Source organism: Bos taurus, chromosome 5 (assembly GCF_002263795.3).
Source record: "Bos taurus isolate L1 Dominette 01449 registration number 42190680 breed Hereford chromosome 5, ARS-UCD2.0, whole genome shotgun sequence".
Taxonomy (NCBI): domain Eukaryota; kingdom Metazoa; phylum Chordata; class Mammalia; order Artiodactyla; family Bovidae; genus Bos; species Bos taurus.
The window spans coordinates 4,887,678-4,902,433 of NC_037332.1; the positions used below are offsets into that span (position 1 = coordinate 4,887,678).

At 38.0% G+C, this 14,756-nt stretch overlaps 1 protein-coding gene across 1 annotated transcript in view; it reads left to right on the forward strand.

The window, feature by feature from the left end:
* The first annotated feature begins 1,909 nt into the window (after nucleotides 1-1,909).
* GLIPR1L2 (GLIPR1 like 2) overlaps nucleotides 1,910-14,756 on the forward strand; it is a 47,119-nt gene continuing 34,272 nt past the window's right edge. Inside the window, exon 1 of the mRNA XM_003586037.6 lies at nucleotides 1,910-2,239. Within this exon, the coding sequence (XP_003586085.4) occupies nucleotides 2,009-2,239 (231 nt within the window). The 5' untranslated portion in view covers nucleotides 1,910-2,008. The remainder of the gene's footprint in view (nucleotides 2,240-14,756) is intronic.

Below are 14,756 nucleotides of genomic sequence, written 5' to 3' on the forward strand. Positions count from 1 at the left end.
GGGGTTGCAAAGAGTCAGCCACAACTTGACAACTGAAGAACAACCTCTAACTAAAAACTTCACGTGGATAGACTACACATCTCATTTGTTGAGAATTTATAGCTCCAACACCTAGCGTAGGTCTGACACATAGACATCCTAAAGAAATGCTTATTAAATCAATGAGTAAGATGTCCAGCAATGCAATGAGCTACCTAAGAGATAGTGACCTCCCTATCAATGATGTGTCAAAAGTATGTCTAATACATTGGGACTAAAGTCTAAAACTTCTTCCTAATCTAAGACTGCATTATTCTATATATCTTGTGCTTTAATATAGCAATTTTCTTAGTCTAACAACAGTACCAATATAATGAAGGAATTCCATCTTTCAGTACTTGCTGCCTTCACCCCCACAATATGCTCTGGTCATACTAAAACACTTTTAGCCTTTTTGATCTCCTGGGATATTGTATGTTTTTCCCTTTGTTTAGAAAGCACTCTTTATCTTGTGTGCTTCACTTTCTTGATGTCACATTCCCCACACAGGCTTACCTGGTCATCAAAAAGGGGGTTAGCTGTCCCACATAATGCCATAGCACTTTGGCTTTGTGTTTATCCCATGGCATAAAAGGCCCCAGTTTGCTAGTTCTCCAGACTGTAAGCTACTTGGAAGCAGGATTTGTGTCTTGTTCTTTGGCCTTTCTCACCCACCTAACACACTACCTGGTAATATATATTTAATAAAAAAAAAAGGCATGAATGAAACCATCTTGTGAGCTCTACTGCTTTCTATTGTGTACACAATTTTTTTTTTTTTTTGACTGTGTTGGGTCTTGCTTGGACTTTCTCTTGTTGCAGAGCACAGGTTTTAGGTACCTGGTGGCATGTGGGATTTTAGTTCCCTGCCCAGGGATTGAACCTGTGCCCCCTGTATTGGAAGGTGGATTCTTAACCACTGGACCATCAGGAAAGTCCTACAATAGATAATTTTTTCAAGCACATGCATTTTTAGATATTTTTTTGTCAAGCAGTTGCAATGCTTTCTTTGTGGCAAAATTCTGTCCCTATGTTAATGATTTTGAATATCTTCTTAACACTATCCAGGACAATATATGATATGTAAATATGTACCCCAAAACAATTTTTTTTAATGGCTACAACTTACATTCTCCAAAGCAAGTTTTCTTGAAAAAATATATGAAGCTAAAAAAAATTGCTGGGACACTAGCCATTTTTGTCTGAAACAAATGAAAACAACAACAAAAAAAGTGTTACCTACTGTTATCATGGACAATTTATCAGAGATGATATTCATATTTCAGACTGTCTATACATGCTGGCGAAAGAAAAAAATGAAAATATTTTAACTTTATGAGAATTCAATGATCCCTAGTGAACTCCGGGAGTTGGTGATGGACAGGGAAGCCTGGCGTGCTGCCATTCATGGGGTCGCAAAGAGTCGGACACGACTGAGCGACTGAACTGAACTGAATCTAGCTTGCCACTCTTCTCATTTATCCTGCAGTTTCCCACAAAGGATCATTAAAACATTGAGATTGTGAAAATCTCAATGAGGAAGTTGGTCTAGAAGAGGATATTCTTTTGTCCACGATGAAAATAAAAGGAGCGTCTTGCACTAAGATCCCAACATAACTAGCAAGAATTTCTTTTTTTCGACTGAATTTTCATCGGAAGAATTCGGAAATTCCTCAGGTTACTTACTCAGCAATTGACATTTACTCTGCAGCCGACTCATTAATAAAGGATGACACATCATCTGCTGTCAAAAACCGACTCTGGATATTTGCCAACGTTACTTTAGTGAAAAACCTGCACTCACTTAACTCAACCGTCTGTTTCGGTTAGTTCTGCAGATGGTTTTCCCTGTTTTGCCTCTTGCTGATACTTTTCCCTCGGCTCCCGGAGAGGCGGGGCCCAGCGCGCCTGCACCGCCCCTCCCCGTTGACTGGTGGGCCGCCGGGGCGAGCGTGCGCGTGCGCACTGGCCTGTCCGCGGTAGGTGGACTATGGAGGCACTGCCCTTCTCCGTGGAGTGGTACGCCCGATGGTTTCCTTTGACGCAGACGGGCATTTGGAAGATGTGTCTGTGTGAGTTCTGGCTGCTACTGCTGGGTTCCGGTTTGAAAGGTCATCTTTTGCCTGACGAGGAGGACGTAACGTTTATCAATGAGTACGTGAACCTCCACAATGAGCTCCGGGGCAACGTCTTGCCCCGAGGGGCTAACTTGCGCTTCATGGTGAGGCCCTAAGGCGGTCGCCTAAACCTCCGACAACCCCTGTCAGGACGCGCCCCCTCAGCCGCAGAGTTTGGGCCTCTCCTCTGCTGAAGGTTGTGGGGAACCGCACTTAAGAGTTTGGATTTAAAATACACGTAAAGTTTACACGTTCAAGAAATGAAAACCACTCTCACTCTAACGCATACTTGTGACCAAAGCTTTGCACAGGGCTGGGACTAGGGTGAGTAGAGCTCCTCGCCTGGGGTGCAGGATTTAAGGGAGCTTTCCATTTGAGAAAATGATAGTTTAATCCAGTATTTTTTTTTAGTTTAAAAATCAGTGCAAAAGTACTCTTGATGAAAATCGTATCGATTTAAACAAAGCCAGGATTTTTAAGCTTGAACTGGGGAGAGGCACGTGTGCCACGCTCAGGATAGTGCAAGGGAGAGGACAGATTCGGTTTTTACTTAAAATTTTGAAGTTTTATTATGGATGTTTTCACACTAATTTTGCCTTTTTGAAATATTTTTTATCATGGCTATTGAGTTTTTTGGTATCCAGCCTAAATTTTGCTCTCCGGAGGGTGTTTCATTCACTTCTTCCTAGACCAGACCTGATTTTGCATTCTTACGTTCTTGCTTCTCTGTTGCACTTTCCCCCTATTTCTTTATAATATCTCATTAGCTTTTCCTTTGGTACTGTGGCATCTTCTTGGTTGTCATTAAAAAGGAATGCACAATTAATTGAGTAACTATAGGGCAATTGGGAGCTTCCAATTTACATTGTAAATATTGCAAAGACTGTCTTCCTAAATGTAAGTCTTTTCTTCCTTCTGGATTAGTCTTTTAGGAAAAATTCCAGGCTTGTGAAAAGAATGATTTTTTTTCTATGTGTACGATACATAGCAAGTACTCTATTGAAGGACAGTGCCAAAGTAAGCAAAGATTAGAATTATTCTGTTTTCACCACATCTGACTGACTGGGCAGTTTAGGGAACTTTCCTTTTATGTTAATTTTAAAGCCTTATTTTGATTGGACATACTTTTTTCTTTCTTGTTCATTTTCTTTACCTTTTGCATTAAGTTTCTTCTTCTCTTTGTTTATTTTCTTGTAGAAATACACTAGCATTGTATTTGCTGAAGGTAAAGTTTTTATCTTGTGAATTTAGTTAGAATTTGAGAATATTGGAGAGTGATATATATGTATTTTTCACCCTTCACACTTTGTGATCAATTTTATTTCTTTCAAGTTTGAAGATTGGCCTTCCTCCTGATAATGAATAATCACAAAATATTTTAATACAATGTTTAATAGGTTTTGTATTCTTAATCTCTAAAAATTGTATTTCAAACATAAAGCATAGAGAATAATTTGTGTCCCTACAGTATATATCTTCATATGTGAACATTTTTGAAGGAATAGTGTTTGGGGTACAGTTTAAAGCCCCAGTCTAAATTTTATCCTTCTGTTCTTTCTAAAAGTTGATGTCTATTTTTGCCATGGTTTTTACTAGGATATAAATAATAACCAGTCAATAATATAGTCTATCATAATAGTACGTTCTACTTAGAACTTTGCCTTGACACGTTTGGAAATCATACATTTTCTTTTCATTGGTTATGCTCAACATTTTAGTGTATATAATTTATAAAGTCCAAAGTTAAGCAACATCTATAACCTCCTCCCGAATATTAAAAAGATTCTACAACACACAAATTCTGACTGTCTCCTGCCCATGTCCGTACTGTTGTTGTAACCTAGTAGTTTTGCTCTAGATTGTTTTTAAACTCAAAAATTTTATTGGTTTCTTTAATTATAAAATACATAATACAAAATTTATGGTTTTAACCATTTTTTAATGTACATTTCTATATGCATTTACAGTGTTGTGCAATCACTACCACTATTCATCTCCAGAACATTTTCATCCTCCCCAACTGAAACTGCACCAATTAAACACTAACTCCCCATTCCCTTCTTGCTGCTGGCAACTACCATTTTGCTTTTCTGTCTGGAAACCTTGACTACTCCAGGTATGTCATATAAGAATCTGAAGTGTTTCTCTTTGAGATTGTCTTATTTCACTTAGCATGTCTTCAGGGTTCATGCTGTAGCATGTGTCAGAATTTCCATCCTTTTAAAGGCTGAATAATATTTCACTTTATGGATATGTGATATTTCGTTTACCCATTCATGTGTCGATGGACACTTGAATTTCTTCCACCTTTTGGCTATTGTGGATAATGCTACTGTGGACATAAGTATGTGAATAAATATCTCTTCAATACCCTGCTTTCACTTCTATTGATTATATACCTATAAATGGAATTGCCAAAACAGGTAGAAATTCTGTTTAATTTTGAAGAACTGATATTCTCTTTCTCATAGTGGCTACACATTTCCCATTCCTACTAGCAATACACAGGGTTTCAGTTTCCCCAAATTTTTGCCAACCCTTGTTTTCTGGGGTTTTTTTAGTTCATAAGGGGTGTGAAGTTCTGTCATTATGGTTTTGATTTGCATTTCCCTAATAATGTTAGTTTGAACATCTTTATTCTTTACATAGGTAGAATTCTTTATATATTATAAACATATATATCAGTTCAGTTCAGTTGAGTTCAGTCACTCAGTCATGTCTGACTCTTTGTGTCCACATGAATTGCAGCATGCCAGGCCTCCCTATCCATCACCAACTCCCGGAGTTCACTCAAACTCATGCCCATCGAGTCGGTGATGCCACCCAGCCATCTCATCCTCTGTCGTCCCCTTCTCCTCCTGCCCCCAATCCCTCCCAGCATCAGAGTCTTTTCCAATGAGTCAAGTCTTCACATGAGGTGGCCAAAATACTGGAGTTTCAGCTTTAGCATCATTCCTTCCAAAGAACACCCAGGACTGATCTCCTTTAGAACGGACTGGTTGGATGTCCTTGCAGTCCATGGGACTCTCAGGAGTCTTCTCCAACACCACAATTCAAAAGCATCAATTCTTTGGCACTCAGCTTTCTTCACAGTCCGACTCTCACATCCATACATGACTACTGGAAAAACCATACCCTTGACTAGATACCTTTGTTGGCAAGGTAATATCTCTGCTTTTGAATATACTGTCTAGGTTGGTCATAACTTTCCTTCCAAGGAGTAAGCGTCTTTTAATTTCATGGCTGCAGTCACCATCTGCAGTGATTTTGGAGCCCCAAATAATAAAGTCTGACACTGTTTCCACTGTTTCCCCATCTATTTCCCATGAAGTGGTGGGACCAGGTGCCATGATCTTCGTTTTCTGAATGTTGAGCTTTAAGCCAACTTTTTCACTCTCCTCTTTCACTTTCATCAAGAGGCTCTTCAGTTCCTCTTCACTTTCTGCCATAAGGGTGGTGTTATCTGCATATCTGAGGTTATTGATATTTCTCCCGGAAATCTTGATTCCAACTAATGCTTCCTCCAGCCCAGTGTTTCTCATGATGTACTCTGCATATATGTTAAATAAGCAGGGTGACAATATACATCCTTGACGAACTCCTTTTCCTATTTGGAACCAGTCTGTTGTTCCATGTCCAAGTCGAATTGTTGCTTCCTGACCTGCATACAGGTTTCTCAAGAGGCAGGTCAGGTGGTCTGGTATTCCCATCTCTTTCAGAATTTTCCACAGTTTATTGTGATCCACACAGTCAAAGGCTTTGGCATAGTCCATAAAGCAGAAATAAATGTTTTTCTGGAACTCTCTTGCTTTTTCGATGACCCATCAGATGTTGGCAATTTGATCTCTGGTTCCTCTGCCTTTTCTAAAACCAGCTTGAATGTCTGGAAGTTCATGGTTCACGTATTGCTGAAGCCTGGCTTGGAGAATTTTGAGCATGACTTTACTAGTGTGTGAGATGAGTGCAATTGTGCAGTAGTTTGAGCATTCTTTGGCATTGCCTTTCTTTGGGATTGGAATGAAAACTGACCCTTTCCAGTCCTGTGGCCACTGCTGAGTTTTCCAAATTTGCTGGCATATTGAGTGCAGCACTTTCACAGCATCATCTTTCAGGATTTGAAATAGCTCCACCGGAATTCCATCACCTCCACTAGCTTTGTTCGTAGTGATGCTTTCTAAGGCCCACCTGACTTCACATTCCAGGATGTCTGGCTCTAGGTGAGTGATCACACCATCATGATTATCTGGGTCATGAAGATCTTTTTTGTACAGTTCTTCTGTGTATTCTTGCCACCTCTTCTTAATATCTTCTGCTTCTGTTAGGTCCATATCATTTTTGTCCTTTATCGAGTCCATCTTTGCATGAAGTGTTCCCTTGGTATATATACATAAATATATCTTTATATATATAAAGTAATGCCCAAAATTATCCAAGCCAGGCTTCATCAATATGTGAACCATGAACTTCCTGATGTTCAAGCTGGTTTTAGAAAGGGCAGAGGAACCAGAGATCAAATTGCGAACATCTGCTGAATCATGGAAAAAGCAAGAGAGTTCCAGAAAAACATCTATTTCTGCTTTATGGACTATGCCAAAGCCTTTGACTGAGTGGATCACAATAAACTGAGGGAAATTCTGAAAGAGATGGAAATACCAGACCACCTGATCTGCCTCTTGAGAAATTTGTATGCAGGTCAGGAAGCAACAGTTCGAACTGGACATGGAACAACAGACTGGTTCCAAATAGGAAAAGGAGTACATCAAGGCTGTATATTGTCACCCTGTTTATTTAACTTATATGCAGAGTACATCATGAGAAATGCTGGACTGGAAGAAACACAAGCTGGAATCAAGATTTCCGGGAGAAATATCAATAACCTCAGATATGCAGATGACATCACCCTTATGGCAGAAAGTGAAGAGGAACTAAGAAGTGTCTTGATGAAAGTGAAAGTGGAGAGTGAAAAAGTTGGCTTAAAGCTCAACATTCAGAAAACGAAGATCATGGCATCCGGTCCCACCACTTCATGGGAAATAGATGGGGAAACAGTGGAAACTGTGTCAGACTTTATTTTTTTGGGCTCCAAAATCACTGCAGATGGTGACTGCAGCCATGAAATTAAAAGATGCTTACTCCTTGGAAGGAAAGTTATGACCAACCTAGATAGCATATTCAAAAGCAGAGACATTACTTTGCCAACAAAGGTCCGTCTAGTCAAGGCTATGGTTTTTCCAGTGATCATATATGGATGTGAGAGTTGGACTGTGAAGAAAGCTGAGTGCTGAAGAATTGATGCTTTTGAACTCTGGTGTTGGAGAAGACTCTGGAGAGTCCCTTGGACTGTAAGGAGATCTAACCAGTCCATTCTAAAGGAGATCAGCCCTGCGATTTCTTTGGAAGGAATGATGCTAAAGCTGAAACTCCAGTACTTTGGTCACCTCATGTGAAGACTTGACTCATTGGAAAAGACTCTAATGCTCAGAGGGATTGGGGGCAGGAGGAGAAGGGGACGAGAGGATGAGATGGCTGGATGGCATCACTGACTTGATGGACATGAGTTTCAGTGAACTCCAGGAGTTGGTGTTGGACAGAGAGGCCTGGCGTGCTGCAATTCATGGGGTCACAAAGAGTCAGACATGACTGAGCAACTGATCTGATCTGATCTGATAGAGGATTTTTTATATATTCTAGATAAAATATATTTAAAAATACATGAATTTCAATTGTTTTCTCCCTTTCCGTAGATTGTCTTTTCATTCTATTAATAGTATCTTTGATACACAAAAGTTTTTAATTGTAATGAAGACTAATTCATCTTTTTTATCGTGTTACCTATACTTTTGGTGACATATCTAAGAAATCATTGCCAAATCCAATGTCATGAAACTTCCCCCTTTGTTTCTTCTAAGAATTTTATAGCTTTAGCCAACAGGTACATAAAAAGGTCCTCAACATGACTAATCATCCAGGAAATGCAAATTAAAACTACAATAAATTATCACATTGTATCTGTTAGAATGTCATCAATAAAGACAGGAGATAGAGAGACAAACAACACAATTACCAAAATTAAAAATACTCTAGAAGGAATCAACAGCAGAATATCTGAAGCAGAAGAACGGATCAAATAAAGTAAAAAAAAGAAAAGAACGTAGGATAGTCTCAGAGACCTCTGGGACAACATCAAAGTCACCAGCATTCGAATTATAGGGGTCCCAGGAGCAGAAGAGAAAAAGGGTACAGGAAATTTTCAGCTCTAATCTTTTCAAAAATTTTCTCAAAAATAAAAAAAGAAAGGGTATGAGAAAATTTTTGAAGAGAGAAGAGTAGAAAATTTTCCTACCATGGAAAAGGAAATACTCCATCAAGTCCAAGAGGCACCAAGAGTCCCATACAAGATAAAACCAAGGAGAAACATGCCAAGACACATACTAATCAAACTAACAAAGACTAAACAGAAAGAAAGAATAGTAAAAGCAGCAAGGGAGAAGCAACAAGTAACATACAAGGGAAACCCCATATGCTTAACAGTTGATCTTTCAGCAGAAACTCTGCGGGCCAGAAGGGAATGTCAGGATATATTTAAAGTGCTGAAAGGGAAAAATCTACAACCAAGATTACTGTACCCAGCAAAGATCTCATTCAAAATTAATGGAGAAAGCAAAAGCTTTTCAGACAAGCAAAAGTTAAGAGAATTCAGTACCACCAAACCAGCTTTACAACAAATGTTAAAGAGAATTATATAGTCAAGAAATACAAGAGAAGAAAAAAGATCTACAAAATCAACCCCAAACAATTAAGAAAATGGCAATAGGAACATATATATCAATAATTACTTTAAATGTAAACAGATTAATGCTCCAAGCAAAAGACACAGACTGGCTGAATGGATACAAAAACAAGACCCGTACATATGCTGTCTACAAGAAACCCACCTCAGACCTCAAGACACATATAGACTGAAAGGGAGAGTATGGAAAAATATATTCCATGCAAATGGGAAGCAAAAGAAAGCTGTAGTAGCAATCCTCATATCAGACAAAATAGTCCTTAAAATAAAAAAGTTTACAAGAAATAAGGAAGGACACTACATAATGATGAAAGGATCAATCCAAGAGGAAGAATAAATTGTAAATACCTAGGCACCCAACATAGGAGCACCTCAATATGTAAGACAAACACTAACAGACATAAAAGGAGAAATTGATAGTAACACAATAATAGTAGGAGACTTTAACATCCCACTCACACCAGTGGACAGATCATCAAAACAGAAAATTAAAAGGGTAACACAAGTCTTAAATGATACATTAAATGAGATGGATCTCATTGATATCTTCAGGACATTCCATCCAAATGCAGAAGAATACACCTTCTTCTCAAGTGCACATGGAACAGTCTCCAGGGTAGACAACATCGTGGGTCACAAATCAAACCTCAGTAAATTTAAGAAAATTGTAATCGTATCAGGCATCTTCTCTGACCACAATGCTATGAGACTAGATATCAATTACAAGAAAAAACCATAAGAAACAGAAACACGTAGAGACTAAACAACACATTTCTAAATAACCCACAGGTTACTGAAGAAATCAAAAGGGAAATCAAAAAATTTCTAGAAACAAATGACAATGAAAACATAATAACTAAAAACCTATGGGATGCAGCAAAAGCAGGGAAGTTTATAGCAATACAATGCTACCTCAAGAAACAAGAAAAACATTGAATAGACAACCTAACTTTACACCTAAAACAACTGGAAAAAGAAGAACAAAAAAAAAATTAGTAGAAGGAAACATACAAAGTCTGAGCAGAAATAAATGAAAAAGAAATGAAAGAAACAATAGTAAAGATTAATAAAACTAAAAGCAGGTTCTTTGAGAAGATATACAAAATTAACAAGCCTTTAGCCAGATGCATCAAGAAAAGAGAGAAGAATCAAATCAACAAAATTAGAAATGAAAAAGGAGAGGTTACAACAGATAATGCAGAAATACAAAGGATTATAAGAGAGTATTATCAACAACTATATGGCAATAAAATGGATAACCTGGAAGAAATGCACAGATTCTTAGAAAAGTTCAATCTTCCAAGACTGAACCAGGAAGAAATAGATTCTGGATAATTACAGGAACTGAATTACAGGAACTGAAATAGAAGCTGTGATTAAAAAATCTCCCAAAAAACAAAAGCCCAGGGCAAGATGCCTTCATAGGAGACTTCTAACAAACATTTAGAGAAGAGCTAATGCCTAGCCTTCTAAAACTCTTTCAAAAAATTGCAGAGGAAGGAACACTTCCAAACTCATTCTACGAGGCCACCATCACCCTGATACCAAAACCAGACAAAGACAACACAAAAAAGGAAAACTACAAGCCAATATCACTGATGAACATAGATGCAAAAATCCTCAACAAAATTTTAGCAAACAGAATTCAGCAATGCATCAAAAAGCTCATACACCGTGATCAAGTTGGGTTTATTCCAGGAATGCAGGTATTCTTCAGTATACGCAAATCAATCAATGTGATACACCATATTAACAAATTGAAAGATAAAAACCATATGATCATCTCAATAGATGCCAAAAAAAGCCTTTGACAAAATTCAGCACCCATTTGTGTTTAAAACTCTGCAAAAACTGACCATAGAAGGAACCTATCTCAAGAAGTAAATGGCATATATGATCAGGCTACAGGAAACATTATTCTCAATGGTGAAAAACTGAAAGCATTCCCCCTAAGATCAGGAACAAGACAAGGGTGTCCACTTTCATCACTATTATTCAACATAGTTGTGGAAGTCCTAGCTACATCAATCAGAGAAGAAAAAGAAAAGGAATCCAGATCAGAAAAGAAGTAAAACTGTCACTGTTTGCAGAAGACATGATACTGTACATATAAAACCCTAAAGATAGTATCAGAAAATTACTAGAGCTAATGAGTGAATTTAGCAAAGTTGCAGGATACAAAATCAATACACAGAAATCACTTGCATTTCTATATACTAACAATGAAAAATCAGAAAGAGAAATTAAGGAATCAATCCCATTTACCATTACAACAAAAAGAATTAAATATCTAGGAATAAAGTTAGGTAAGGAGATAAAAGAACTGTACACAGAAAATTACAAGACACTAATGAAAGAAAGCAAAGATGACATAAACAGAGGGGGAGATATTCCATGTTCCTGGGTAGGAAGAATCAATATTATGAAAATGACTATACTACTAAATGCAACCTACATATTCAATGTGATCCCTATTAAATTATCAGTGGCATTTTTCACAGAACTAGAACAAAAAAATTCAAAGTTCATATGGAAACAGAAAAGCCCCCGGATAGCCAAAGCAGTCTTGTGAAAGAAGAATGGAACTGGAGGAATCAATCTTCCTGACCTCAGATTATACTACAAAGCTACAGTCATCAAGACAGTATGGTACTGGCACAAAAACAGAAATATAGACCAATGGAACAAGACAGAAAGCCCAGAAATAAACCCTTTCACTTATGGGTACCTTATTTTTTACAAAGGAAGCAAGAACATACAATGGAGCAAAGACAGCCTCTTCAATAAATGATGCTGGGGAAACTGGTCAGCTACATGTAAAAGAATGAAATTAGAACACTTCCTAACACCATATACAAAGATAACCTCAAAATGGATGAAAGATATAAATGTAAGACCAGAAACTATAAAACTCTTAGAGGAAAACATAGGCAGAACACTCGATGACATAAATCAAAGCAAGCTCCTCTATGACCCACCTCCTAGAGTAACGGAAATAAAAACAAAAGTAAACAAGTGGGACCTGACTAAACTTAAAAGCTTTTGCACAGCAAAGAAAACTATAAGCAAGATGAAAAGACAGCCCTCAGAATGGGAGAAAAATAATAGCAAATGAAACAACTGACAAAGGATTAATTTCCAAAATATACCAGCAGCCTCATACAACTCAATGCCAGAAAAACAACCCAATCAAAAGTGGGAAAAAGACCTAAACAGACATTTCTCCAAAGAAGATAAACAGATGGCTAACAAACACATGAAAAGATGTTCAATGTCGCTCATTATTAGAGAACAGCAAATCAAAACTACAATGAGATATCACCTCACATCTGTCAGAACAGCCGTCATCAAAAAGTCTACAAACGATAAATTCTGGACAGGGTGTGGAGAAAAGGGAACTCTCTTGTGCTGTTGGTGGGAAAGTAAATTGATACAGCCACTATGGAAGATGTTATGGAGATTCCTTAAAAAACTAGGAATAAAACCACCATATGACCCAGCAATCCCACTTGTAGGCATATACCCTGAGGAAACCAAAGTTGAAAAAAACACAAGTATCCCATTGTTCACTGTAGCACTATTTACAATAGCTAGAACATGGAAGCAACCTAGATATCCATCGACAGATGAATGGATAAAGAAGTTGTGGTACATATACACAATGTAATATTACTCAGCCATAAAAAGGAACACATTTGAGTCAGTTCCAATGAGGTGGATGAATCTAGAACCTATTATACAGAGTGAAGTGAGTCAGAAAGAGAAAGATAAATATCATATTCTAACACATATATATGGAATCTAGAAAAATAGTCCTGAAGAATTTATTTACAGGAAAACAATGGAGAAGCAGACAAAGAGAATAAACTTATGGACATGTAGAGAGGGGAGGAGAGGGTGAGATGTATGGAAAGAGTAACATGGAAACTTACATTACCATATGTAAAATAGATAGCCAATGGGAATTTGCTGTATGGCTAAGGAAACTCAAACAGAGGCTCTGTATCAACCTAGAAGGGTGGAATGGAGAGGGACAAGGGAGGGAGGTACAAAAGGGAGGGGATATATGTATACCTATGGCTGATTCATGTTCATGTTTGACAGAAAACAACAAAATTCGATACAGCAATATCTTTAAATAAATAAAAGGACAGGAGAAAACAAATGTTTGTGAGAATGTGGAGAAAAGGGAACCTTTGTGCATTGTTAGTAGAAATGTATATTCATGCAACAATTTTGGAAAACAGTATGAAATTTCTTCAAAAAAAAAAGTTTTTTAAAGTTCTGTGTGATCCAGCAATACCACACTTAGGTAGCTGCATCCAAAGGAAATGACAACAAAATATCACAGAGATGTATGCACTCTTATGTTCATTGCAGCATTATTCACAATAGGGAATATATGGAAACAACCTACACGTCCATCAATGAGTGAATGAACAAAGAAGTAGTAGTGTGTATACATACAATGGAAATCTCATGGTTCAGCCATCAGAAAGGAGGAAATCCTGCCATTTACAGTAACTTGGAGGGAACTTGAAGGCATTGTCCTAAGTGAAATATGCCAGATAAAGACAGATATTACATTTTGTTGATGTTTAGTTGAACCATGAACTTCCAGATGTTAGAGCTGGATTTAGAAAAGGCAGAGGAACCAAAGATCAAATTACCAACATCTGCTGGATCATCTAAAAAGCAAGAATTCCATAAAAACATCTATTTCTGATTTAATGACTATGCCACAGCCTTTGACTACATGGATCACAATAATCTGTAGAAAATTCTGAAAGAGATAGGAATACCAGACCACCTGACCTGCCTCTTGAGAAATCTGTATGCAGGTCAGGAAGCAACAGTTAGAACTGGACATGGAACAACAGACTGGTTCCAAATAGGAAAAGGAGTATGTCAAGGCTGTAAATTGTCACCCTGTTTATTTAACTTAGATGCAGAATACATCATGAGAAACGCTGGGCTGGAGGAAGCACAAGCTGGAATCAAGATTGCCGGGAGAAATATCAATAACCTCAGATATGCAGATTACACCACCTTTATGGAAGAAAGTGAAGAAGAAATAAAGAGCCTCTTGATGAAAGTGAAAGAGACTGAAAATGTTGGCTTAAAGCTCAACATTCAGAAAACTAAGATCATGGCATCCGGTCCTATCACTTCATGGCAAATAGGTGGGGAACAGTGGAAACCATGGCTGACTTTGTTTTTCTGGGCTCCAAAATCACTGCAGATGGTGATTTCAGCCATGAAATTAAAAGACGCTTACTCCTTGGAAGGAAAGTTATGACCAACCTCAATAGTATATTAAAAAGCAAAGACATTACTTTGTCAACAAAGGTCCATCTAGTCAAGGCTATAGTTTTTCCAGTCCATGGGGGTCACAAAATGAGTCAGATACATATGAGTCAGATATGTATAGATGTGTGAGTTGGACTATAAATAAAGCTGAGCACTGAAGAATTGATGCTTTTGAACCATGGTATTGGAGAAGACTCTTGAGAGTCCCTTGGACTGCAAGGAGATACAATCTGTCCATCCTAAAGGAAATCAGTCCTGAATGTTCATTGGAAGGACTGATGTTGAAGCTGAAACTCCAATACTTTAGCCACCTGACATGAAGAGCTTGACTCATTTGAAAAGACCCTGATGCTGGGAAAGATTGAAGGCAGGAGGAGAAGGGGACGACAGAGGATGAGATGGTTGGATGGCATCACCGACTCAATGGACATGAGTTTGAGTAAACTCCAGGAGTTGGTGACGGACAGGGAGGCCTGGCTTGCTGCAGTCCATGGGGTCGCAAAGAGTCGGACACAACTTAG